General features: G+C 40.7%; 1 protein-coding gene across 3 annotated transcripts in view; it reads right to left on the reverse strand.

Annotated features, from left to right (window-relative positions):
• hydin (HYDIN axonemal central pair apparatus protein) overlaps window positions 1-25752 on the reverse strand; it is a 77817-nt gene that overhangs the window by 10080 nt on the left and 41985 nt on the right. For 2 of the 3 annotated variants that reach the window (XM_084363408.1, XM_084363410.1), the window contains 45 exons: window positions 24389-24516; window positions 23647-23783; window positions 22643-22770; window positions 22384-22497; window positions 21806-21886; window positions 21481-21630; window positions 21089-21328; window positions 19967-20096; window positions 19704-19850; window positions 19391-19561; window positions 19036-19209; window positions 18545-18735; window positions 18074-18148; window positions 17565-17748; window positions 17316-17457; window positions 15969-16125; window positions 15176-15583; window positions 14707-14895; window positions 14395-14595; window positions 13922-14124; window positions 13633-13815; window positions 13089-13208; window positions 11991-12150; window positions 11688-11860; window positions 11268-11466; window positions 10916-11009; window positions 10640-10733; window positions 9966-10134; window positions 9167-9249; window positions 8832-8987; window positions 7886-7991; window positions 6994-7198; window positions 6285-6517; window positions 6019-6173; window positions 5688-5889; window positions 5404-5512; window positions 4468-4707; window positions 4161-4303; window positions 3131-3349; window positions 2876-3036; window positions 2555-2649; window positions 2188-2416; window positions 1788-1988; window positions 1562-1688; window positions 959-1124 (listed from right to left, as the gene is read on the reverse strand). In XM_084363408.1, the coding sequence (XP_084219534.1) occupies window positions 959-1124; window positions 1562-1688; window positions 1788-1988; window positions 2188-2416; window positions 2555-2649; window positions 2876-3036; window positions 3131-3349; window positions 4161-4303; window positions 4468-4707; window positions 5404-5512; window positions 5688-5889; window positions 6019-6173; window positions 6285-6517; window positions 6994-7198; window positions 7886-7991; window positions 8832-8987; window positions 9167-9249; window positions 9966-10134; window positions 10640-10733; window positions 10916-11009; window positions 11268-11466; window positions 11688-11860; window positions 11991-12150; window positions 13089-13208; window positions 13633-13815; window positions 13922-14124; window positions 14395-14595; window positions 14707-14895; window positions 15176-15583; window positions 15969-16125; window positions 17316-17457; window positions 17565-17748; window positions 18074-18148; window positions 18545-18735; window positions 19036-19209; window positions 19391-19561; window positions 19704-19850; window positions 19967-20096; window positions 21089-21328; window positions 21481-21630; window positions 21806-21886; window positions 22384-22497; window positions 22643-22770; window positions 23647-23783; window positions 24389-24516 (7372 nt within the window). The remainder of the gene's footprint in view (window positions 1-958; window positions 1125-1561; window positions 1689-1787; window positions 1989-2187; window positions 2417-2554; window positions 2650-2875; window positions 3037-3130; window positions 3350-4160; window positions 4304-4467; window positions 4708-5403; window positions 5513-5687; window positions 5890-6018; window positions 6174-6284; window positions 6518-6993; window positions 7199-7885; window positions 7992-8831; window positions 8988-9166; window positions 9250-9965; window positions 10135-10639; window positions 10734-10915; window positions 11010-11267; window positions 11467-11687; window positions 11861-11990; window positions 12151-13088; window positions 13209-13632; window positions 13816-13921; window positions 14125-14394; window positions 14596-14706; window positions 14896-15175; window positions 15584-15968; window positions 16126-17315; window positions 17458-17564; window positions 17749-18073; window positions 18149-18544; window positions 18736-19035; window positions 19210-19390; window positions 19562-19703; window positions 19851-19966; window positions 20097-21088; window positions 21329-21480; window positions 21631-21805; window positions 21887-22383; window positions 22498-22642; window positions 22771-23646; window positions 23784-24388; window positions 24517-25752) is intronic. The other variant, XM_084363409.1, reaches the window with a different exon arrangement.

Below are 25752 nucleotides of genomic sequence, written 5' to 3' on the forward strand. Positions count from 1 at the left end.
CATTTACACACCAAAACATATACATTAGATATAGGGCATGGAATCCCATGTTCCCCTTTAAGGTACACTTACACAAAAAAGCAGTGTCACTGGTTTGTACCCCTCTGATATGCAGCTTACTATAGCATTTCAATGAAGCAGAGGTCGGTAATTAGAAGGTTTTATTAAGAATTTTTAATTGAGTACAGATGTAGTTTTTCCCAGTATTACAGTAAGTGAAGGCTAACAGAGTAAAAGCAGCTTGATTTAACAGCTTGTTAAAACTTGTGTCAAAAATTGTTCATATAAGTGAATGTGTTCCCTATGAGACTGGAGATTTAAACAATAGGTCATCCACCCATGATTAACAGTTACCTCAACGGTTGGAATCTGTTACGGTCGCATAGACTTTGAATATGAAATTGGAAAACTTAGTTTCAACTCCCATGGTACTTGTTCCATTTAATGGGAGTGGATAATATAATTTATCTGTGCTACTAATCTGATACATTTATTAGACTTCACTTCAGCACCACACACTGTTAAAATTGGCCAGAGGCACAGAACGAGCCTGGCACAGTAACTTTGCTCTGCATGCTTGGGAGGAGTATTAGATGTTGCAAGAACTAATGTGCTGGGATTTCCAGGAGTGTTGTGTTTACTTTTCTATGTACAATAGATTTATAATGTGAATTTTTTGATGGATACAATAAAAGGGGAAACTTCAGCTTCATCAGGGGAACAAATATTGTCGTTGGAGGATTATACAGGCAGCAAGGGATCGGGTCATTAATCAGATATCATATTCAGATTGTTAATATCTTTATTTGTAAACCATGACCGCTTTCATTTCTTAACCCTTCTTTCTTAAAGAAGTATTGCTTAGTGTTAAATATGCGGTGCAACTTGAAAGAGATGTGCGATCTGTGTCACTGCACATACACATGCGCGTGCGTGTGGGTCGATGTGCGTTTCATACCAACAAGCAGTTCTCCAAAGTCAAGGTGAGGTCGGTCGAGATAGACAAGTGGTTCTCGAGTGGTGCCCACACACAGGAAGGGAAAAGACAGTGACAGAGTCTCAATCACAAAGCTCCAGAATGACTCCACAGCATCCATCTGCTCAGCTACATATTCAAAACACACCTGCACACACACAGACGAACCACAGGATTACAAATGGCAAACAATTTTCATGAAAAAGAGAGGAAATTAAGAAATGTCTAAAAGAAAAAAAAGGGGGGAAGAGTGAGGGAAAAACGATAAGGAAGAGTGGAGGGGAACAGATTAGATCAGATGGGTTCAGCTACAATTTGATTAGATTCCGATAACACAAATCAAAATGGTATGAGATTAAATGGAAGGGATAAGATTAGATTTGTTGTGATAAAGTGGGACATGGGGATATGGGGAAAGTGAAAAAGAAATGAAATGGAGACCCAAAATGCAAAATGAGAAAAGAGACTGACTGTTGTGCAATAAAAAGAAGAAGGATGGGACTAGCTGAAACACTCTGGAAGACAAATGTAATAAGATACCACCACCAAATATAGAGATTTCACTGTGTGTGTTTCCATTCTTACTTCCACATTCTTCCCGGGCAGGATGGTACCACAAGGGGTGAGGCAGCAGAATGGGCTGCCACCTGTGTCTTCACACCTCCACTTGAATGAATAGACTTTACTGGTTGGGTTCAGCACACTAAAACGTCTATGGGGTAAACCAAGAGCACACATGCATATTCAAAGGTTAAGAGCTTGCACTGATAAAGACAAAAAGCTCTGATCTCTCTCTCTCTCTTACTGTTACCTTGTTGATGGCAGAGATAAGCCAACAGCACTGAACTCTATGACCCTGGTGTTAGCGTCCAGAAGGCCACTGAATTCAGAGTTGCAGCGGATCCCATTGATGTAGTCTGAGTCCTCCAGGTCAAAGTGGCAGTGGGGCAACAGGCTGCGGCCACACACCAAGACACAAGGAGCCGCATTCCCATCCTGCAAGTTGGGAATACTGAAAAAAAGTATACACACAGGCGGTAAAAATAAGAACGTGTGCCATTATTCGTGTGAAGAGATCCATTCACTTCCTTACAGTCCTTTGAAATCTTTAATTTAGCTGAGGTTAAGGAGCTCTGTCATAGAATACTCACTTCTTCAACGTTATATAACTTGGCTTGTCTTTGTTCTTTAAAATGTCAATTTTATTGTACCTGCAGAACAGCCTGCCCTGAAACTGGCCAACCTCCAAGGGTGAAAACCGAATACTGAAATTCTGCATTGCACCAGGCTCTATGGCCCCGTTGTTGGGCTCAACGCTGAAGGGCAGACGCTCAGGAGTTCCCATCAGAACAGACATAACGCTGGCCAGGGCGCTGGCAGGACGGGCTTCAGGTAACATTCCTGCTGACCTGCTGCCTGGTCGAGAGGTAGGGGTCTCATCTGTTATAGACAATACATGTTCACATGTACACATAGTTTAAAAAGGCACTTTAATCAAATCAAATTCAAACTCAATACATAAAGGCACAGCAAGAACTGGTAATACTAATATTCAAAGTCAAATGCCAATATATGTACCTCCTGGGCCGTGGCTGACAGTGCTGTTGCTTTGATCCATGTGGACTTGCAGGGAGAATTCTAGTTTGACAGTGCCTTGATTTACTATCTGCATTCTGCACACACACGCAGAAAAACACACAATAAACATTAAACCGGATTTCATTGCTGTGACCACTGTGATAGAGTGTCACAAATATTTGTGATTGGATCCTGTGGAGGTCCAGGTTGAGCCCATAACCCCATTTTCATTATCAGCATTTTTATCACAAATTATCACTGGCTGAATGTATAGTTAATTCTGGTTTAATGTAACAGCATACACTGGATATACACACTTACTCATGGAGCCTGGATTGGTAAAGCATGGTGTCTTCGAAGTGGATGGTGTCAGTGTTGCAACTGAACTTCACATAGTCACAAACTGCTCTGATACGCAGTTCCAACTCCCACTGGGAGCCCTCGACCACAGAGCAGCAGGGCTCAGGGTCTGTCTTTATCACCTGCATGTAAAGATATACATGTTTGCTCAACTTTAATTTTCATCTGGCAACTCCCTTTTCATCATTTCTTTCACATCACAGTCAACATGTGTACCTTATCCTTCACACGCTGCCGTGGTGAATCCTCCTTGGGAGAACTCAGCCACTGCACCGTCCTCTGTCGGTCGTCCCAGTCAGCCACCTGCTCAAGTGGCTGCTGGAATTCCACCTGACAAACCTTGCATCTCATCGGCTGGCTGGTCAGAGTCACTGGCTGATTGGAACAAAAGGTGACAGTCACTTCCTTAGAGCAACCAGCATGAAGGTGCCCCACCTGTAAGAAAAAGTAGATTCTTTGATCACACTGCCAACTTTAAACTGAAGCAAACAGTGAAAGAGAGAGCATAGTTTTAGACTGTTTATATGATAATGTGTAATATTTTCAGTTTATTTTCTTTGAGCACAAAGAAACGCAAAACAACTATAAGGAGACACAAAACAACCATAAGGAGAAACAAAAACAACCATAAAAGGATACAAAACAACCCTAAGTACCACAAAAAAACAACAAAGAGACACAACCAACCATAAGAAGACAAATACAGCCACAAGGAAACACAAAACATCCATAAAGAGAAACAAAATCAACCATAAATTCATGCAAAAAACAACAAGGAGAGACAAAACAACTACCAAGTGCCACAAAATGACAACAAAGAGACACAAACAACCATAAAGAAACACAAAACTACCCCAAAGACAACTATAATCAATGCGGCTGAGTCTTCTTGCATTTGTCTCATTTAGTCCAGGTATGTTACTTGTGTGTTTTTAAGGTACAGTATACATAATGTAGGTAATACTAAATAAGTTTGTTTGGCATTCATCTATCACACTTAATAAATAAAGTAGTTATATATATTATATCATTTTTGGAAGTAATAATCATTTCAGTTACACTATTTATTAAGTGTAACTACCAAAAACCAGGACTTTCACTTTGAGCCTTAAGACATTCTAATTCATTTTTAAGAATGTACATCCTGTTTTTGACTCTGTGCCAGACTCTGGACCTTTCATTAAAATGTTTCTAAACCTGCCCCTGTTCTGCGGCCACACCTGCATTCATCCCTTCAGTGCTTTACCTGTGGTGAAAAGCAGACATGGGGTCCAGCTGGAGGCCACTCAAACCTCACCACCTGGCTGCTGCTGTGGTTGGTCATGGTGAAACTTTCTTGATAGGGACAATCTACATGACAGTCCCCAAAATTCAGCACCTCATAATAACCTGTGTGAGAGAAAGATCTGGGATAAGAAACAAGCTACCATTTACAATAAATCATGACACTTAACTGCCTCTGTGCACAATCAGGGAGTGACTGCTACTCTGGCTAATTCATATGCCGAATTAACACTTCTTACTCTCAATTCCTACCTCATTTCTTCTCTTACCTCCCTCATCATCTTCCTGTTCTATTTCCTGCGATGATCTGCTGATGTTGTCAAGAGAGACGATTTCCTGGTAAGCTTCTCCAGTCACTTGTATTATGGTATTACTGTATTGGTTGTCCTCCACCTGCAGTGACATCTGGGCCTTGACACTGAGGGGCTCGTCAGAGGAGAAGCTGACCTCAAACTCCACCTGCTCGTTAACATTCAGCCTCACCGTGGCTCTGTGCACCAACTGATTATCTGTGGAATAACCAACAAGAAATATGGAACAGCTATTGTTGAGCTCAAAGAATTATTGACTTGTAGTCAAAAACTTTTTAATGAAATCAGAAACACGTTTCAGTTCTGGTCAAAGTTCCATGATTTATTCTGTTAGTGGATGTTTGGTACAGCTTTCTGCAGTTCTGGCGTAAATCTAAGGCCAACTTTATAAGGCTTAAGGCTGGCTGAAATTGTCTCAACAAACCCAAATCTTTGACCCAGCTGGGTAATGTGGGCACCAGGTTTTGACAAGGAAGAAGAATTTGTGAAATACAGATGATGATATCTCTGCTATCTCTGGCTTTTTAAACTAGGTGGAGTATTCTTTTAAACCAATCCAGGAATAGTCTGCCACAGTGTACTGGATGAAGACAAAACTACAGTACACATAAGAATAGTTCAAATATACAGTAAATACTGGAAATTCCACTAAATTGTTCCAATCACAGCTGACATCAGTCTGTTAAAGTCTGAGTTCAGTTCTTAGAAGTTAATGTGGACAGTGGGACTGGGCCAGAGTCTACAAGTTGAAGGGGGATTGAATATGGAATGATGAAAATTTACCATACTGAGCAGCAGCTGTAATAATAGCAGTACTGCTTGGGATCTGAACAGTAAATTCCATTGCCCAAATTGCTAACTACTAATTATGTAAGTTACTGGTTAAGGCTGTACCTGGATCAGTGGTGCCCTCAAGCTGTGTAGAGTAGATGGAGCTGCAAGTGTTGCCAGGAGCAGCTTTGAGGATGAATACTCCATGTTTATCCAGCATGTCAATCTGGACCTACACAACACAGAGAGTCACAAAAGCCCATTAATGACAGAATCCCCCCATATCCACATGTACCTTATACACTATTATGGTCATGTAATTGAAGTGATTAAAATGTAATGTTGCTAAAAGAAGTTTGTTAAAACACCTAAATCAAAAGGGCATAAAGAAATATGTCTCCTCTTACCTGAGCTGAAACATTTCCATCATTTAGCAGCACCAGGGGTAGGGTACATCTGCGCCCTACCAATACCCGTCTCAACTGCAGCATCGGGCTTCCTTTGCTGTTCCTCAGAGCTGGGCGCACCAGACACACACTGGGTAGATTGCCCTCCCCCATTAGGTCAAACTCCAACACCTTGTTCTTAAATGTGGGTGTCATTCTGGAGCTGTTAGGGATAGGGTAGGTGGACAGTGGTCAGCAAGGTTAATCCTCTTATGATCCTCAGATAAGTGAAACGGATAAATGGACAAACAAGCAGGTACAATATGTAGTCTAACGAGTCATGCACTCATACCTGCTGCCTCCTTCCATTGTGATTGTGGCCTCAAACACAGCAGTGTAGAGCTGCATTGTCTGGGGTGTGAAGGTGACCACAGCGAATGAGTGTGACTGGCTGGGAATGCTCAGTGTTGAAACAGACAGTTTAAAAACCTCCACATTACGGGGCGCCTGTAAGGAAATATGGGACATTTTTGACCTGCAAACTACCTTCTACCACAATCAGTGATGGCCCTGTACACATGAATCTATGTATCTACCCACATTGTCTACATGTCTTACCTTAGCTCCGACATGTTTGATGACCAGGCTGAGCACACAGGGCACCTTGCTGTTGTTGGTGAGTTTGAAGCGAGCCTGAGCAGTTCTCCCAACCAGGACTTTGTTGAAAACAAACTTGTTCTCCTCTTGGACGTAAATGCCTTCAGCATTGCAAAACTGCTCGGAGGAGAGTTGACTGCTATTGTGGCACAGATGGTGTTCCTCAAAGATGGAAGCCATGTCTAACACGATGCCTGGAAAACCACAATAAAAGAGAAGAACCAGTTACAGTATTAGTCAAAGGAGAAGCAAAAGAAAGATCTCTCTAAAAGAAAATGGAATCCTTTAATCGAAATACTTCCTGTGCAAGGCATCACTCTGCCCACCACTATGAAAAATAGTTAATAATACAAATTCAAAGAGCATTTTTACCTCACAAAAAATAATTTGTTTATTTATTTAGTTCTACTAGGAACAGCTTTGGCCCGTTGACCCCACTTTTGGCAGTCCTGACCTTGATAATATGGGTTTGAACACATTCTTATATGGCACTGAAATAGAGACAGCAGTAAGCACTGTTTTCTGAATGGCAATAGGTTGTGCCCATCTTAGTGATCTCAGGGTAATCCACGCACATGTATGACATGTATGGACGATGTATGGAACTGAGCCACAACTTTGGTCTGGTTTATTAATCGGGCAAGACAGAGTAAGATTATCCAGCTCTCACCTGGCTTGCAGACTTCAGCAAGCAGTCTGTATGGAATACCGTCAGGCTGGTCTGAGGGGTCACGGTCGCTGATGTCAATGAGCAGCCCCTGGTTCCAGTTGCCCAGCTGTTCAGCTGCACAGTTCACTGTCACCACCTGCGGTGACCCTGGCTGAAGGCTCCCTGTGCAGGGAGACACTGAGAACACTCCCATGGTGAGGCAATTCTGAAAAAACATGAGAAAACATGGGAGTATTAGAGCGGTACAGATGACAGTACTGGGGAAACTAGTAACAAATAAAACTTGATTCAGATGAATTATGGATGTCATGTTTCTTTTCATGTTCTTTCTTTAGGTTTTGTTGTAGAAATGAAAATTGAGTTCCTGCAAACAAAAGACATGCGACTTAGGACCAAGATAGGCTTCCTTATATTTTTCAATTCTTACAAATTCTTGTAGTTCTTGAGTATCACCATGAAATTCTTTTTTATTTCCTGTCTTATACTATTTACACCACAGCAGACACTTTGACTTCTCATGTCAGGGAATTCACATCATTGTTTTGCAATTAATCATAGTAAAGTTACATTAGTTTGACTAATTTCAAAATGCATGTGTATGCTAGATAGGACTAGAGGAACGTAACAATTTCATGTCATTTGGGTCAACCAACCCTTTAAGCTGCCTCTTAATCATTGGCAAAATATCTCTTGCTATGCTATGCATGTATTGTATTAACCACAATGAGCTAACAAGCATGTTTTGCTTTTTCACCTCTCCTGTGAGAGGTGGTTTGCAGTTTCTCCTCATCTCTTAGAAAGACAAGGATGGAGCAAACAACCCAAATGAAACAAAAACTGCAAAAATCATAAGGAATTGTCATTGCTGTGATCTCCACAAGCAGTCTCTCACCTGAAAAATTTTCATGTCTTTCTTTAAGGACTCAGGCCTCATTTTGCTACTGGCACAAGCAGGCCTCCCTGAATGGCTCTCTGCTGGCATCCTTTTACCGGGACCCCTAAGAGCACACAGTGACAAACAAACAATTTGTATTCAAACATCTCCAAGAAAACTGACATGGACTGTCAGACTGTTTAAAGTATCAGGTAGACAATAAATTGCGCTGTCTGGCATTCAGGAGTCCTGAATGATCAGATAAATATTGGGATACATAATATTAAATATTGGGATACATTTTTTCAGGCCACATATTGTTACATTTCAGTAACAACATTTTTAAATCATCTTGACATATAATTGCTACATGCAAAACCTAATACATTTCTAAGACTTAACTGTAATTTATGCAAATTGTCATTTGACAAATAAAAATACTTTATGTAATGAGCAATTTAAAAGAGGACCAGATGTTTTCTTATGTTTAAAATGAAATCAAACCTATTGACAGCCCACACAAGTCACATTCGTTTTTACTACCCCTTTCTTTTCATTAAGGTATAAGCTACTTGTCCCTCTTGCAGCTCCATTCTTGCTCAGATCTAAATCAGAATTACATATACTTAAGTGACATACACTGGCAGTTTTAGTCTATATTGTTTTTGTTTTTAATTTGTTTCACTTTCATATCACGTGTCTTCATCACAAGCAGCAAATTACCTCCAGTAATGAGTATAATAATTTGCAGAGATTCGCAAAACAACGATGCTTCGTGAATGAAACTTCTTTTCTCAGGTATAGCTTTGCTGTGCTGCTACTTCTTTTACTTTTAAATCTGGTTTGTCAGTTTTAAAACACATTTCTACAAATAATAACTGTTCTATTCCAACTTACTTGTAATGGAAAATGTGAGCCTTTGTGTCTATGTGTCCAAGTTTGTGTGTGTGTTCTGTTTTCTCACCCTGGCCTCCCTGGTGGAACAGGGTCCATGATCATGCGGCAGATGCTGAAACAGGTCTCAAAGACTCCACTGTTCTCAATAGTGAAGCTCTGGGTTTTCTTGCAGCCCAAAATCAGTGGACCAAAGTTGATGTCACATGCAGGTGTGATCTTGTATCTAAAGAAGATCCACACAGCAAGTCACAATTTATGATTCCCAGAACTACCTCCTATCAACAAAATAATGAAGCTTGCAGGTTGTGGTGGGTTTGGTAAGTGTCACATTTCTAATAACATTTGCAACACAATCTAAATCTATATATTATATAACAGAGGCAGTATAAATCAAGCCTTAACCTGGAGAACACAGACTTGACTGAAACGTTGATGGGTAAGCTGGTTATGATTTCTTCTCCATGTCCAGTCTGGGGTTCAATGATCTGTAGAAGAGATAGCCCAAATCTTAATTTGAGTGCATTCTGCAGCATTCAGTAAATCATCAGCTATGATTCAGTTTTTTTCTTTTAAAATAAATGTACAAATTTGAACTCCATTCGAGTGACTCGCAAAAGCAAGTTGTACTTCCATGACTCAGCTTCAGCCTTGTATTCTATATGGACAAACAAATTGAACCAGATAAAAGCCTTGAAAGTTCAATGAAATGTTTTGGGAGCATCTTGTTTCCACTTTTAACATTAACACAATGTTTTGTGGTTGTTTTTTGCTTTGTTTTTTTAATTTTAAAAGCATAGAAAATGTTTTTTTTGTACTTTCTTGTTTACAGTTGACATTCAGATGGCAAAACACGGGAGAGAGAGGGGTATGACATGCAACAAAGCACCACAGCTTGAGTCAACCCAGGGATGTGATTGTATGGGATGCATCTTAGACTACTCGGACACCATGAAAGATCATGTTTGTATAATTCTGTTAAACTAGGATATTAAGTTGGGCTGTAACACTGTTAGTGATAATTTGGAAGTGCAAACTAAAACTGCTTTCCTTTAGCCAGAGAAAGGCACTGCTGAGGGCATACCTCATCATGAAGTAAAAGTAAAATCCAATCAAATTATGGTTTAGTACTAAAACTCTGAATACAAAGGAAGAAAATCTCTGTGCAGCTCTGTGATCCTTAATACCAGTATAAGGCTCAAACCTGGCATGACAGAATCGGTTTCTCTCTGATTAAGACTTCCATATTTGGCCTGCAGAGGATGTGCACTGCTGTGGGCTTCTCATGGGGAAATAGACTACCACTCTTGGGGGACACCTTGAAAATGGAGTCGAAGTTTGGCTGGGATGGCTCGGTCTCCTGAAATGTAAACCTTGTGGAGAGAAAAGAATGCAAATTAACAATTCTACAAGTACCATGGTGAGATCGAGTTTACTCACATCAATGTGGATCTCAGACTGATACTATCTAATACTATAGTACAGTGTTAAAGGGGCTCTGTGGAACTTGTGTGTTGTGCTGGTAGCTGGTCGTTTATGTTGGCCAACTCTTGCTCTTTGTTATTGGAGTGGAAGGAGGCACTGAAATGAGGCTCTCGAGAACATGCATAAAGTCAAAATCTTTAGACTGTCGCGGAAAATCTGACCTGAGTCCTTCACAAAGAAATCCACAGGAGTAACGTTAAAAAACAAATCGACCACAGGCTTGTATAAGCAATCGAGAGAGACACGGAAGGTCTCATTTTTGACAAACAATCCACTGTATCCGCTGTAACAATCCGCTCACATATGGACAATAAAATAATATTAATATACATAAATTGTGACAAATTAATACATAGAGCCCCTTTAAATAAAAAAAAAGCAGTTCATACTCACCTGTATGCTATTTCATATTTTTCTTTGTTTTTCATCCTGAGAGACAGTTTTGTCTCTTCAAAGACTTTGATGGTTCCAAAGTCCAGACAGCCATCTGCCACAGAAAAGAGGGTATATTATCTTTAATTATTATGACATCAGAGCTGCAGTTTAGTCATTTTGAATTTATCATTATCACCTCACAACCAGAAGGTCCTGGGTTAAATCTAAATCAGAATTGCGTGCACCTTGATAGAATTAGAGAAGAAAATATTTGAAAGCTCAACCAGTTTGTACCTGGTATGATGTCCAGAGCTATATCATATGCTTCAGCAGTGAGATGAATGCTTTCCGTGTGTGTGATGCCCAGAATCTTCTCCACATCAGAAACCTAAAACAAAACACACAACACATGCTGCACTTCCTGTAAATGCAAACAGATATGTGAGATACCCAGTTTGACATAAATCATCTTACAGACACCTTCCATCTGACTATTCCACATTTTAATCCTCCAAGACTTTCAAAGGTACTTTTGACTGCTTGCCTACATAAACACTGAAACAGCACTTTCAAATTGAGCTTACATATACTTCATATTGTACTTCATACTCATTTAAGCATGTGTACTTCTAGAGTTTTATTCTACCTCCAGGCGTAAGATCTTCTTAATGTGGAGTGGCCTCCTGGCCCTGAAGTGCACGTCCAGGGCTAAAGAGGACTTAGGTGAGATGATACCATGATCCTGTGGCACAGTGAACCCATCACCCAACTCGTCTACACCCTGCAGTCTCCAGGACACTGGCAAAGCTGTCTCATTATGCAGCATGACACGGCGGCTGTCCTGCCTAGAGAGAGAGATGGTACAGTAGAAGGGTAGGTTGAGCAGAGAAAAGGACAGAGGGAGAGGGAACAGTTGCTGTTATCGCTGTGATATGTTGTATATTTTGACTTTATCATGCTGCCTCTTTCTTTGGTGCGGGCTCAATGTGCTTGGTGAAAATCACTTTCTTAGCTACTGTGGAAAAATAATTTGTGATCCCTGATTTGGAATTCTATATTTTGATACCTGTGCAGCAAAATCCTGTCGAAGTGCAGATGCCTGCTGTCCAGCTTCAGCTCTGGTCGAACACCCCAACAGGAGAGGTCGATGATGACATGCTCTGGATTGTCCTTGATACTGCAAACAACACTCTCCCTAATTTGTCCATGTTTTGTTGGGTAAGCCCACACAGTCAACTCCTGGCAGGACAGAGGAATATTTACATGTACCAATGCTGTCACAGTAATCTGTGTTACTTCAACAGATGTTTCTATTAAAAGTGATCTGAATGAGAGGTAAGAGCAGAAGAAATAGACAGTGCTATGGTACCTGTTTCTGGCCAGGTTTGAGAGTCATGGCAGGGGGGTCCAGCAGATATGTGGTGGCCTGGGTATCCTGCTGGAACTGGAACTGGACCTCAGCCTCCAGGCCTGAATTGTTAAGGATCACCAGTCTCTCTGTGTTCTCTGGGTATCTGTTTTCCTTGTATCTACATAACAGAGACACGTGTGAATCTCTAAATCAGGGGTCTGAAACTGCCAGCCTCTGGGACATGCAAAGTGTTCAGTAAGCACCTGTGTCATTCATCAAAAATGCATCTACAGAGCAAAATAGCAGGAATTTTCAGTATTTGTTGAGTCAGTGGAAGTATTAAACAAGAAGGAGCACACCGGCTGCACAACCTCGGCTTCTGAGAGAGGTAATAACTCAACTCAACTCCTTTTCCTCATTAACGTTATCAGGTTCTCTGATATGACTGAGTTTAAATCCGACATACTGCAAAAAAGGCACTTTTGCCTTTCACTTTGACAAAAAAACCTCTGTCATCATCCTGTGAGTCAGCTCTCCTAACTCTCTCAATGCTTAATGTTCAATGTGACTCCTGTTGTGCTGCGGCTCTGCTGCTGGCCCCACTGCTGCACGGAGTAGATGCCTGTCGAGGAGGGGGCAGTGGGCAAGTAATGCAGTCAGTGTCCGACCACCGTGTAACACCGACTACTGCCCCATGCAAAGTTATTTATTCAGAAAAAAGATTTGCACTAACTAATGTGCATACAAATGTTTACGTCTGTTTGCTTTTTTTGTTAAATATGAAGAAAATATGAGCAGAAGTGCTGTTAACTGTTCAAAATGAATGAATGTGTCAAGACTGTCTCCGAACTGTTCCCGGTGTGTCCTGCAATTGGGTCCAAAGCCAACACGTTACAGAATGTTTGCATTTTTGTATTAATATGTTACTAATAGAAATAAAAAACTAAATTTTCAGAAATATTGCACTTTTTTGTACTTAAACGATGAAGTAGCCCTCGTACAAGATAATAACACCAGCAGTGGCCCCAAGCTCATTTGAGTTTGAGACCTCTGCTCTAAATAGAAAGACTGATACAAACACACTAAGTCATTCACTGACATCACTCTGCCTCTCACCTGTCTCGGGTCTTGCCACAGAGTAACGGTCCAAACTCGAAGTATCCAGGTTTGATCACGTAGGTCTTCTGGATCCCTTCTTTTATTTGTGGCACCTTCTTACTTACGGCAAAAAGTGTCCTGGGGAGACCACATATGATAGCTTAAGTCCAACTGTTCATGTTTGTAGGTTAGATAGGAATGAGATTTTAGCAATAAAAGCTAATATGGGTTATTTATGTGGTGTGTAGTGTTGCAGGCTGCTGTCTGGCTTAGTGTGACTATCTTCTCTGCCTATGACAGAATGATGACATTACTGCTTTATGAAAGGTTTGATTGGGAAACATGTGCTCTGTGTATGTTAACAGAGATCTAACAGTATTCTGAAATTACACCCTATTGGTTCTTGAATTTCTCAAAGGAAAAACATGTGATTTACAGAGCAGATATGTACTGTATACCGTAGCAACTTCATTAAGTTGTATTCAGCATCAAGTAACACCTCCTTTTTCCTCTCTTTAACATTTGTATTACTGCATTACATCATTAACCAAAGCTGACTGACCTGTAGTCTTTGCAGATGGAGGGGTAGGCACAAATTCCTCTGCAGAGGAGCTGTTTCTGTCTTTGGGTCCCCAGCAACTCAAAATTGAAGGTCTGCTCAAATGTCCCTGGGGTGTCCGAGTAGAACCATATCCTCAGAACCACCTCACCGTTGGCTGGTACAACCCAGCGAAATGTTGTCAAGCTGCGCACAAATACATGCACAAACCCACATGCACAGTTAAATGACAACAACAAAGCAAAAACATATTATGTTCTTGTCATGTGTGTCTGCGTGGGGTTTCCCTTACCTCTGGCTGCGCATCAGCTCTAAGGCTTTTTGGTGTAGGTCTTTTGGTGTTGGTTCGATTTCAGGCATGGAGGAGACATGTACCAGTGTTCGTTTCTTGCTCCTCTGACTTTCTCTGCCCTTTTTATCCTGGTCCTTTATTACTGCGCTCTCCTTACGGCTGCCTTTTGCACGACTTTTGGAAGGTGTTGCTGCTACATCTTCCTTTAGTGTGATCAAACATAGACAAACACCATTTTGATTTTAAAATCTTTAAATCTAATTTTAATTTGTAATTTTGATTTATTAATTGTTTTAAACTGTATCATAAACCTGTGTGACCATGATAAAGATGATTGGTAGCTTGTATTTCATGACAGGTAAACTCTTTTATTTAAATCTAGACCACATTTCCTGTAAATCCTGCAGCTGGGTGCAGGGTGATGATCTTCCACACTGTTAATTATGTGTGTTTATTCATTCCCTTTGCTTTACCTTTAAAACTGATGCTTGTACGTCTTCCTCTGCATCTTTCTTCTCCTCAAGTTGTTCGTCCAGCCTTGAGGGAACCAGGAAGGTGAAACAGTCAACGCTAAGTTTACTTTGCTGCCTGTTTATGGGGAAAGGAACGATGGAGAAGGTGGTAGGAGGAGGGATGGGTGGGCCACTGGGTCCCAACCCCAAATCATCCAACACCTAATGAGACCAAAGATGAACTGATGAAAAAAGTGTTTGGCTACATTTTGGGGCACATTCAGTTATTTTCACTAACAAAAACAAAAACAGAAAAAATCAGGCAAGCCATACTTCTTCCAGTGGAGGCAGGGTGCTGGCTTTCAGCAGCTCTGTGACACTTGGATAGTCTTTCCCTGTCAATTTCAGCAAAAGGTGGGGGACGATGTCCTGTGGAGACACTTTATCTCCTGACTCCGTCTGACTGGGCATTGGAGACATGGCCTTGTTATTGGCTTTCCTGCTCCTCTTGCCAACAGGAGTCTGCGTACAAAGGATGAAGATAGTAATACTAACTGCTAGTAATAATAATCATTGTCATTTATAAAAATGTATAAGGGACTAACAGTTAATACAGAATTTCTCTTCTGAAAGAATGTATTATTATTGTAAGCGACCATTTTGTTGGGCTTTGAAGAAAGGTTAAAATGTAAGGGGCAGTTTATAACAGAATAAAGAAGAATAGCAAAACTTTTCCAATTTTCAAAGCAGTGTAAACTTAAATACAGAAAAAATACAATTGGCAAACAGTCAGCAAACTCACCTCTGTGGCATCCTGTGACATTGGTTGGGTTTCTTCACTGGGGAACGGGACCAGCAACAAACCCTGGGCTCGGTCCCAGTGCTGCAGGATGTGCTCCACCTGCTCCTGCCTCTGCTCATATGCACTGAACTGCAACTGCAGCTCATCCACACTGGACTGGGTGAACTGCAACTGCGGCTCATCCGCACTGGACTTGTTGGACTGCGACTGCGGCTCATCCACACTGGACTTGTTGGACTGCGACTGCGGCTCATCCACACTGGACTTAATGGACTGCGACTGCGGGTCATCCACAGTGGACTTGATGGACTGCGACTGCGGGTCATCCACAGTGGACTTGATGGACTGCAACTGCGGCTCATCCACACTGGACTTGATGGACTGCAATTGTGGCTCATCCACACTGGACTGGATTAGGGAGAAAAGGTGTGAAGTAGTAGTAGCAAGACAATGACAAATATACCACAAGCATTTTACATTTGACATATTTGTTGCAGTTTATTGCGGGAAAAGGCTCATTGTCTGTGTGGTGGTCGCTCCACAGATTATATGATTTGATACAGATTTACTGTATATTACAAAAACAAGTGAAACTCTTGAGTTGTGACAGGAAGGCATCCTTCGAACATTCAATGCATCTGTTGACTTGAGAAGAAATGAAACAACTGTTTCCTGACCACCAATTACACACTGAGAGTGTGTATTATTACTGCTCATGGAAGCTTGAATGTTATTTTGGTTAATACACAATTTTGTTTATAGAGCCGTGTTGGAATGGGATACATATACAGACCTGCTTTCTCTCCAGCAAGTTCTTCTTCCTTGATACTTCTTTGGTATCCTTTTTTCCACCTGTCTTGCTCTTCTTCTTCAGCTCTTCTTCTCTCAACCTCTCCATCTCTTGCTCATGCATCTTTTCTTCCTGCTCTTTCTTTCTTCTCTCCAGCTCCCTTACACACAAAACATGAACAACTAGAGGGTTAAATGAGGATCTCATCCACATATGCAGACATTTAATCCCATCTGGCATGTATTCTATTATATCTTTATCTGTATTTTACCTATATCAATTGTTCCTAATTAACAACTGTGCTGCTTCTTTACTTTCATTTCATCATCTCTATTTCTTTGCTCAACCACTTTGGTCCTTCTGCATCAGGGTTGACTTCATAATCATAACATTTCAAAAGTTATCCAATCCTATCAACTAAAGGTACAAAAAAAGCACAGAAGAATCATATAGCCTTAAATTGAATGAATTTGATGAAGAAATTAATCAAATTAAGTTATAACTAATACAGACTAAAGGAAACTAAAACAGATCATCATTTCTGCCCAGCAACTTCTAGATTTACGCACTTGTTAGGAAAAGTTTAGAAGTCTACCATTACCTACTGTAAAACTTTCTCTTTCTCTCTTCATGTCCTTTTCCCTGTATATGTCTGTCAGAGTATACCACTGTTCTGGTGTCACCATTGGCAGCTGTACTACCAATATTTACCTCTGCCAAGGAGGTCATGTTTTCAACCATGTCCATTTTTTTGTTGGTTGGTTGATTTGTTGGTTTGTAAACAGGATTACACAAAAACTACTGAATGGATTTCCACAAAACTTGGATGGAGTATGGGTCTCGTCCCAGAACAGAGATTTTTGTTCATTTCTCTGGGAATAATGCATGGATATTAATGAAAAAAATCATACAAAGTACAAAAGGGGACTGTTGGGCCTTGGCAGAGGGATGCGCTCTAGTGATTGCCATTCTTCTTTCTGACTTTTCTTCCTTATGACACAGCTGAACTTGTCTTTGTGTTTGCTGATTTGTGACAGCAGGACTGAAAGCTCCTGGGTGTGAAAAGTTTTCTTTTTAGTCTTTGGTAACATTTTTGTGACTTGACCAACAACAGAGGGGCATTTGATTATGGGGATAATGTTGAATCCTCAGGAACATGCATGCCCTCAACCACAACAGACATTCATAAGGTTGAAATGAACAATTTGTCCAGTTAAGAGAGATTGATGAAACCGACATGGGACAGCCATATAGGCAAACCTCACAGGAAGATTTATAGGATAAAAAAAAAATAAAAAATAGGATTAAAACACCAAAATGTACGTGTCCGACCCATCCTCCAGTCAATACCTGAGTTTCTTCTGTTTTAGTTTCTCTCTGTATTGCTGGACAATATGCTCTTTCTCCTCCTCTGGCAGGGCATCATACTCCTCCTCATCCAGCTCCTGCAGCCACTGCTCCTCCCTGTCATCTTTCTCTTTCTGCAGTGCCACTGAGATACACACAAAGACAGGTCCTTACCAAATAGAAATAATAATACAATAACTTCGATGAGGTCTGTCCTCTGTTATGTTGTGAGTGAGCTGGTGCATTTTTTACCCTCAGTTTCTCTTTGAGCTCTCTCCCGTGCCTTCAGGGCAGCGTAGGAGTCAGATAAATTGACAACATAGATGCGTTTGCGGTTATTAAGCGCCTTGAGAACAACTTGCAGTGTTGTTGCCGCTGACTGAGTGTACACAGTCTCCAGGCCACTGATCACTATGCCACGGAGACAATCGCTTTGCTGTTATCACGATGACAATGACAAGACAAAGACAGCAGACATGAAAAGACACAAGTGAAACTTAGAAACTCAGCCTCTATTTAGGGTTAGACATAATACATTTGGGATATCTTTAGCACAAAGAGTTGCTCTTTTAATGTCTGCATGTTGCATTTTGCTTCAAGGAGGTCTTGTCTAAATTATTTGTAAGGTCCTGACATAGTGCCCTAGCAGTTATTCAGAAACCATTTTTTAATGTGTCATACAATAAACTACTACAATATGTAGCATATATACTATTGCCACAATGTCTTATTTCTAAAGGGAAAAACAGTGATTACATTACCTGAAATCTTTCAGCCAGGATATCAACAAGTAGCTGTTCAGGCAAGAGATTGCTGAGTGTGGTCACATCTCCTCCCTAAAGCAAAACCAGAACATAGGAATAGTTTTATCATATGTTATTATTACACTGTACTCACAATGGAGTATAATCCTTGTACACCCAAAAAGCTGACCTAAAAGAGAGATTTTGCCTTGAAAGATACCCTCATTTTACAGCCTATGTAGTGTTCTTGGTGAAATGGAAGTTCACCAGCACTGTTTTGAACTGTTTGATTTCAGTGAATAATTTCTGGTCATGTTGTCTTCATTTATATATCACTCTATTTTTGAAGAGGAGTGTGCTATCACCACACAGAGGCATACAAAAGAGTATACAACAATGTTTGAATGTTTGAATTCCCAAACATGGATTACAAGAGATAAACAGCCCAATGTTACACTTTAATACACCAGAGGATTTGAGAAAATGTACCAGGCAAAGGGTAAGATGTGTGTTTTCATTCTCCTGGGGAACCTTGGAGTCATTTCCACTGCAGCTGTCATCGCTGGCCTTTGCAAGAACCTCCACAGCATTATGTGAAGCTGGACCTGACTTTTGCGCTGAATCTGAGGCTTCAAGATCCGCTGCAGGTACTGGTTCCTTGGTTTCTTCAATGGCTTGAGCTGGAGGCAGATGGATGTATTTATTTTCACCTTCATTTACAAATTCAAACTGAACACTTTGCTCTTCTGCACCAGTGTCTTGTTTAAATACTGAGGATTTAAAAATTACAAGCACAAGGCTGTTTTGAACAATAACAGTCTTCTACTGTTGAGTGAGTCGTGCTTGTGAAAAGGTTGGTGATTAAATGCTTTGTTAACTGGCACATTGTAGGTAGGTTAAAAGCAATAGTCTGTGCATCAAAAGCCACTTCTTTAACTTGCAGGCTACTGGAACTCTCCAAACAGATATCTTATGCTTACCAGTGTTTCCAGCCTTGTGTTTAGCATACTGAGCAGCAGTGCAGTCATAAAGCTTTCTTGCAGTCAGGCCAACAGGTGAAGTGCCATTTATCAGAACATCTGTTACCACAGCATCAACACTCAGGCACGCCCCTCCATAGTGTCGTGCTAGGGCAGCTGCTGTGCTGCTCTTATCTGGAAAAAGTGGAGGCACAGGACACGCACATATTCTTCAATCCCAGCAAACTGAGTATGATCGTGTTTTCTAAAACTCTTGGTCTTCATATATTTGATTGAAATATCAAGACTCTGCAAAAGAAGTGATGTCATTTTACTTGATCAACAGAACAGAATCTAGTTTTTTTAAATGCTTCACCTGTCAGTGGGGCTCCATATACAACAATAGCAATGCCTCTGCGGTTGCGTGCAGCCAGACCCTCAGGTGACAGGTCAACACACATGTGACGGGCAAGTGCTCTGGAGACGGGGCTCATCTCTAGCTGCCCCAGTCTCCCGCTGCTTCCCTCTTTGGTCATTTCTGTAACGACTGAATGTACGAAAGACAAGCTTTAGAGAGAAATGAGATGCAATGACGCTGAAGTTGTGCCTATGCCTGTGGAAATTACAGTGATTTAACACTTGTCTTTCATAAGCATGTTAATTTCTGCTTTTGAAATGGTTATACTCACGTATTTCAGCTGGTTTCACACTTAGAGTGTTTATTTCTTCCTCTTTACTCTCTGGTAGGTCAGCATCGTTTTGTCTTGACATCTTTTCTTCCTCATGTGTGGCATCTGTCCCACCTTCTTTTTCATCCAAGCCTAACTTCAGATCTGCTGCACACAGGTAGATTAGATTAAATTGAAACACATATACACCAATACAGCAGTTAGACACCTGAAGGTATATAATTTCAGTGTTTGTAGATGAACACGGGTGTTCCTGAAACTACCATTATCTTTCAGGTGGGAGAAGAACTCCTTGTAGTAGTCGAGCAGTTCTTTGGGAAGACCTTCTCCAGGGGCCCTGGGAGGCAGCAGTAGTTTCTTGTTTTCATCATAGTCCTGCATCAGACGCAGGATCTACATGGGATGAAGTAGCGTGAAAAGATGGGGAACAGACAGAAAACAATTGAATGTTGATAATTAGGTGAGGGGCCTGGTAAGGAGATAAGAAAAGAGTGGAGATTGGTTAGGAAACGGTGTTACATTCTGAGGGCAACTCATTTTTTGTCTCTAAGTGGGAAAGAGTGAAAGGGAAAAATTAGGTAAAAGAGTGGTCATAGGGAGAGGTCGTAGAGGTCATAATTAATACAAAACTGGGCATGATCCCTTATGACTGATGGCTTTGCTCCCCCCTGGTGGATGAATGGTTTATAACTTCTGGCTCAAGAAAGGTGGTTGCTGTTAGCTTTACATTAGACTGTAGCCAAGGAACTTAACAACAGAAGGAGGGGTCATAATGTTACCGAATCTTGCTTTGGTGCCAGCGTGGTGACACCTGTATTAAAATAGAAGGAAGATGCATGGAGAAACACACAAAAGCACATCGTATGACTTCTAATGAAGAAATGTCTTCAGAAAATGAAAGTACACTCTTCAGAGAGTAGATTAACCACTGATTTTTTTTTTATCGACACACTGTTACTCCCTCAATTTTGTTCGGGAAAGGCTCCTGTTCACAGAGTAATTGCAGTCTCATCAGCGATATCTGGTCAGACCAACCATGTTTGATCACAATATTATTAGTTCTGTCAATCATTTGGGGAAAAAATCAGTGATTTCAGGTTCCCTGACTGTAGTAAAAGAAGACAATGCCCTTACAGAGACTGAATGGTACTCTATATACAGAGTATCATTGTCTAACAAACTGGCACTCTCTCATTCCAACGTCCTCTCTATTTCTTATCCCTTTGCAATCATTCAGTGTTTTATCAATGGGACCAGAGAAGTCATCACATAACCCTGGCAAACATGAGTGTCTTAATTGTGGCCTAGTTTCTAGCCTTTCACGAATGAATAGTACAAAATACATCAGGGACATTGTTTGTGAAACATGACAAAAAGAGACCTGCCTTTTCTTCCTCGAGATACTGTGCGTCCATCTCCAGGCAATAGAACTCAATGGGGAAAGAGCAGGGGTTTCTGACGGTGACCTCAGCTTCAGTCTCTGTGCTGTCAGGCATACAAGGCCCCAGCTCCAGCACAGGTGGGATGAACTCCAGTTGTGGCTCTTCACCCTGTCCCTGGGCTGTAAGGAACACCTGCTGAGTGCTCTCAGCCACACGGACCGCAAGCTGCCTGCTGTAAGCATGCTGCAAAGACATATACAGTAGGTCATAGAGCCCTTATTTTATTACAACTGTTTTACACCATATGTTTACCCATTTCATACAGGCAGTACATTTAATGCAATGTTGCTCTGCAATGCATTGTGCCAAACTCTAAAATCCACTCAGGTTCTTACCCCTTCAGCAGGGCTGAACTTTATCTGGACATGAACTCGTTCACCAGGGGACAGCATACCGGACCTGGGAGTCATCTCAAACACCACTGGAGGTGGTCGCAGCTCCTGCAAGATCTTTTTACGCTGGTGGAGAGGCAGGAACTTATCTACCTGAGTAAAAGCAAGACCAAAGGCAAGAATGACCCAACTGCAGTTATATTCTAAACAATGGGTGATCCTAAAGCTAACAATGACAGATGCTATGTAGAAGTAGCTTTGTTACATGGATATCAAATTACAAAATACATTGGAAAAGTTCATTGAAATTTCCACAAAACTGTTTTACCTTTTTGAAAGGCTTCACCACCTCAGCGATGCTCCAGCAGCAGGGCACAGACTCGCGATTAATCAGCTGTATTGTCTTCATCTGGTGGGGAAGGTTATATAACATAAGATTTAGAAGGTTTTCTGTACAGTCTATTGCCTGTTTGGCTGAAAAAGACAGATTGATAGATGTTCAGTTAATACATGGACTTCATGTTGCTTCAGCATAAAATCACCGAGCACAGTTTTCAGCTAATGATCTGATCTCTTTAAAGATATGCAGCCTCAACCTAGTTCAAGTACTTCAAGTATATCGACTGAGAAAAATCAGTCTGAGCAATGATGAACTCAACTTGATCTGACCACAAGATGGCACCACAGTGGGGCAACAAACTGGTCTCTCACTAATACAGTCATTATTGTTCCCAACACACACTCAGCAGTGTTAAGCTGTTTACAGAATCTGTACATTCGCCTTCTTTCATATTCTCCTACTTTTGCATAAAATCACCAGTAAAAGTACATTTTCAGGAAACAACAAGAAACCTTTATGGGCTGCACAACAGCATCTTGTCATTCCATGTTATCATGTTGTATTACCTGACACATGCCACACTGCACAGTGTCAAATAGTAGTGTGTCAGTGGAAACAGTGACAGCCGGCACAGTTACCACAGCACACATCCGCACCTGGACCGTTGGACCATGTGTGACCTGTAAAACCAAACAAAATCCTCTCCTGATCAAGGTCACAATGCTACTAATCAACAAGGCTGACAAGGCCTAAAAAAAAATGTACACAGAAATAATGACAATATTTGTGCATATGTACATACTTGTGCACGTCCATGTGTATTACCTGTATTGGCATGATAACACTTGTGTTTCCCATCTTCAGGTTGGCTCCTTGGGGTTCCAAGTTGACTGTAAATGTCTGTGTCTCACCACACGGCAGGTTTTTCACTCTTTCAAATTCTGTACTGAAACCTTTGAAGAAGCAACACACTCAAAATCTGTTTTATGGTTAGGGTTAAGCAAAGTGGAGAACATTAAGGAGAAATAGAAAAAATAAAACAGCCTGGTGAAAACACAAGGATTTATATCAGGGAAAGGGTAGAATACAGGACTAAAGAACACATTAATGACGCAGTATTCCCTTTGAGAACATTTCATTTTATGCATTATCCTCTTCCTCTGCTCTCCTACCACTTGAGGATAAGAGGCTTATGTTAGCATACCCATGCACTCAATATAGGTTTAATCAGTAGAATTATAAATGTGTAAATGTGTCTCTCCAACTAAAAAAAAAGTTCTACATTTTGGGCTGTACACTCATCTGCATTATGCGTTAATAATGAAACCTAGAAGGAAAGATCACTTCCAGTGTCAAATCTGTCCATTAAATATAAAACTTTTTAGGAGACGGTTATTTGATCTTAGCATTATCACTGAACACAGGAAGAAAGAGCTAGCCTTGCTCTGTCCACAGAGAAAAATACACCTACAAGCACATATAAAGCTTACACATCAACACATTGTTTGTCTTGTTTGTTTAATCAGCAAAACAGAAGTGTAAACAAGTTGTTGTTTTAAGGCAGATAATATGCTGGTTGGGCAATAGATCAAATGTATTTTCCCACTAGCCAAAATATTATCCTCTGAAGACTTAAAAATGTCATTGTATCGTAATTTTCTACGTCCCAGTCAGTATGCACATGTTTGCACTGACTGATTGTTTCTGTGTTATATGTATATCTGTATCTGTATATCTGTGTTGTAATGCCAAGATATCACATCTTGGCATTACATTACAGAGATTGCAAAAAAAATGTAAATGCCACAGGACCTTAAGTATTGCGTTACCTGTTCCAACAAGAGGTTTGAGATTGGCATGGAAGGACACAGCCACTGACCCAGTATTGGTGACATTTACAGTGTGACTGAGGACTTGGCCTGGAATGACATAACCAAAGTCCAAAACATACTCTGGGAGCAGCAACCTGGCGAAGTGGAAAAAGGTAGGAGTGAAGACATGTATTAGACAATGCAGCCATGTCACACATCCAAGTTGTCAACCGAAGCAGGGCTTGGTAATGCTTCAGTTTCATGATTAAATGAGATTCAATAGAATTGTTTTTGAGTTGGCATGATAATAATGTGTTATCAGTTCATGAGAATGTACATTTGAAAGTTATATTACCAAGAAAATCATCAAGTAAAATGGACCAATTTCCTTATTAAAGCCCTGGCTTTAAATGTGATAGGTGTTTTATTTTTTTATTTGAATGGAACACATTTCTACGTCTTGAAAGTCAACCTGATTATTTTATATCTCATATTGTGCAGTGTACATCTGTGAAAGTTAAACAAGGGATCACAATATGGCTTGAATGAAAACAGAAAATGCACACCGTGACATCTGTCAATTTCCACAAGAACCACAGAACAAAAACATACCCAGTCAAAGATTATTCATAAAGCCAAACAGTTTGAATCGCACAACACAGTTCTCACTTCCGTCCAGTGAGTTGACCATCTGTTCAGCCAAACTGTGAATGTGTGTGTGTGTGTGTGTGTGTGTGTGTGTGTGTGTGGCTGAACATACTTGCTAAGTTTGTGCCACTTTCTGGAGGACCCTTGTGAGTCGCTGAGCTCCAGCAGGCTGCCGGTCACAGCGAGAGCATTCTCTTTGACCAACATTCTCTCGATCTCCATGTGAAGCAGCTCTTCATACTGGACGCAGCAGGCAAAAGGGAGAAATTGAATGGGGAGGGGCACACAGAAGGAGGGGTACATAAACACTCAAAAGTTACTGAGAAAGTATTGAAGAGTTACATAAGCAACAAACAGCACAGTCTGAATCATAAGAATAATAACAGTAATACCCATCTTCTCTTGTATTATATGCTGTTTTGTATGCTGTCATATGTATAGACTCTTTTTTTAAACTGTTGTTGTATCTGCGTGAACCATAATTGCAGATGTCCAAAATTATCATTCTGACTGCTCATGTTGTAATTATGAATTGAAAATGCATTTATAGATGTCTAAATATCTTCTTACTTCTACACAATAACAACAGAAAGTCACTGATGTCAGGGTTTGTTGTTTTTTCATTTTCTTTTTGTGGTATGATGTTGCCGGTTTGTTAGGTTTTACACAAGTGTTGCAGATTATCTATAGAAACAGTCTTTGTCATTTTCATTACAGTATTAGCTTTTTTCATTTACAGTGTAAGTGGTTCAGGGAAAATGTCAAGGAGGTTGCAGGAGAAACACACAAAACCATTAGTAATTGCTGTTGGGATAAGCCGAAAATAGCATTTTCCATTGTAATTCAATGGTTCTTGTCTTTTCCCTGGAAAATCAATGCAGAGATAAGAAACAGGGGAAGCCCTGCAAAATAGGCTGGTTACTATTTTAACTGCACAGATGTTGCGGAACTGCTTTGCCAGTGTGGAAAGAAAATGTGGAATATGTACTGTACACTATACTGTACAATTACCACAATGGCATGCAAAATGTCTTAACACATCTAAAAAAAACACTAGAACAATCAATCTAATGGTATGTTAAATTTGTTCCCTTCTAGTCAAACATCTCAGGACACACTTATAGTATGGGATATCACGCCCCTGGGTGGACTGCCTGTGGACTTCTAGCTAGCTACAGATAGTTAGCTCTGTTTCTTTAGTAGGCTATAGCCAACTCAAAGTGAGCTTAATAGCCCCTGTTAGTGGTGGCCACTGCTGCCTCGCTTGGTGAGTGTTGCTACCCACTAAGCCACAATTTTCTGTTTAGTTTTGTCCACAAGCGTTGTATCCTGGAATGAGCATCAAGCCTAAACATGCAAGGAAGAAGTCTTTTGTCCACTCTGTCCTCAGGAGTGCAGCTTATATGAGTCACCTTTGTGAAGAAAGAGCTGGGAAAGATTACCATGGTATGACCCCCTTACTGTTGTATGTTGAGG

The sequence above is a fragment of the Pagrus pagrus genome (assembly GCF_965226575.1).
Source record: "Pagrus pagrus genome assembly, chromosome: 10".
Taxonomy (NCBI): Eukaryota; Metazoa; Chordata; class Actinopteri; order Spariformes; family Sparidae; genus Pagrus; species Pagrus pagrus.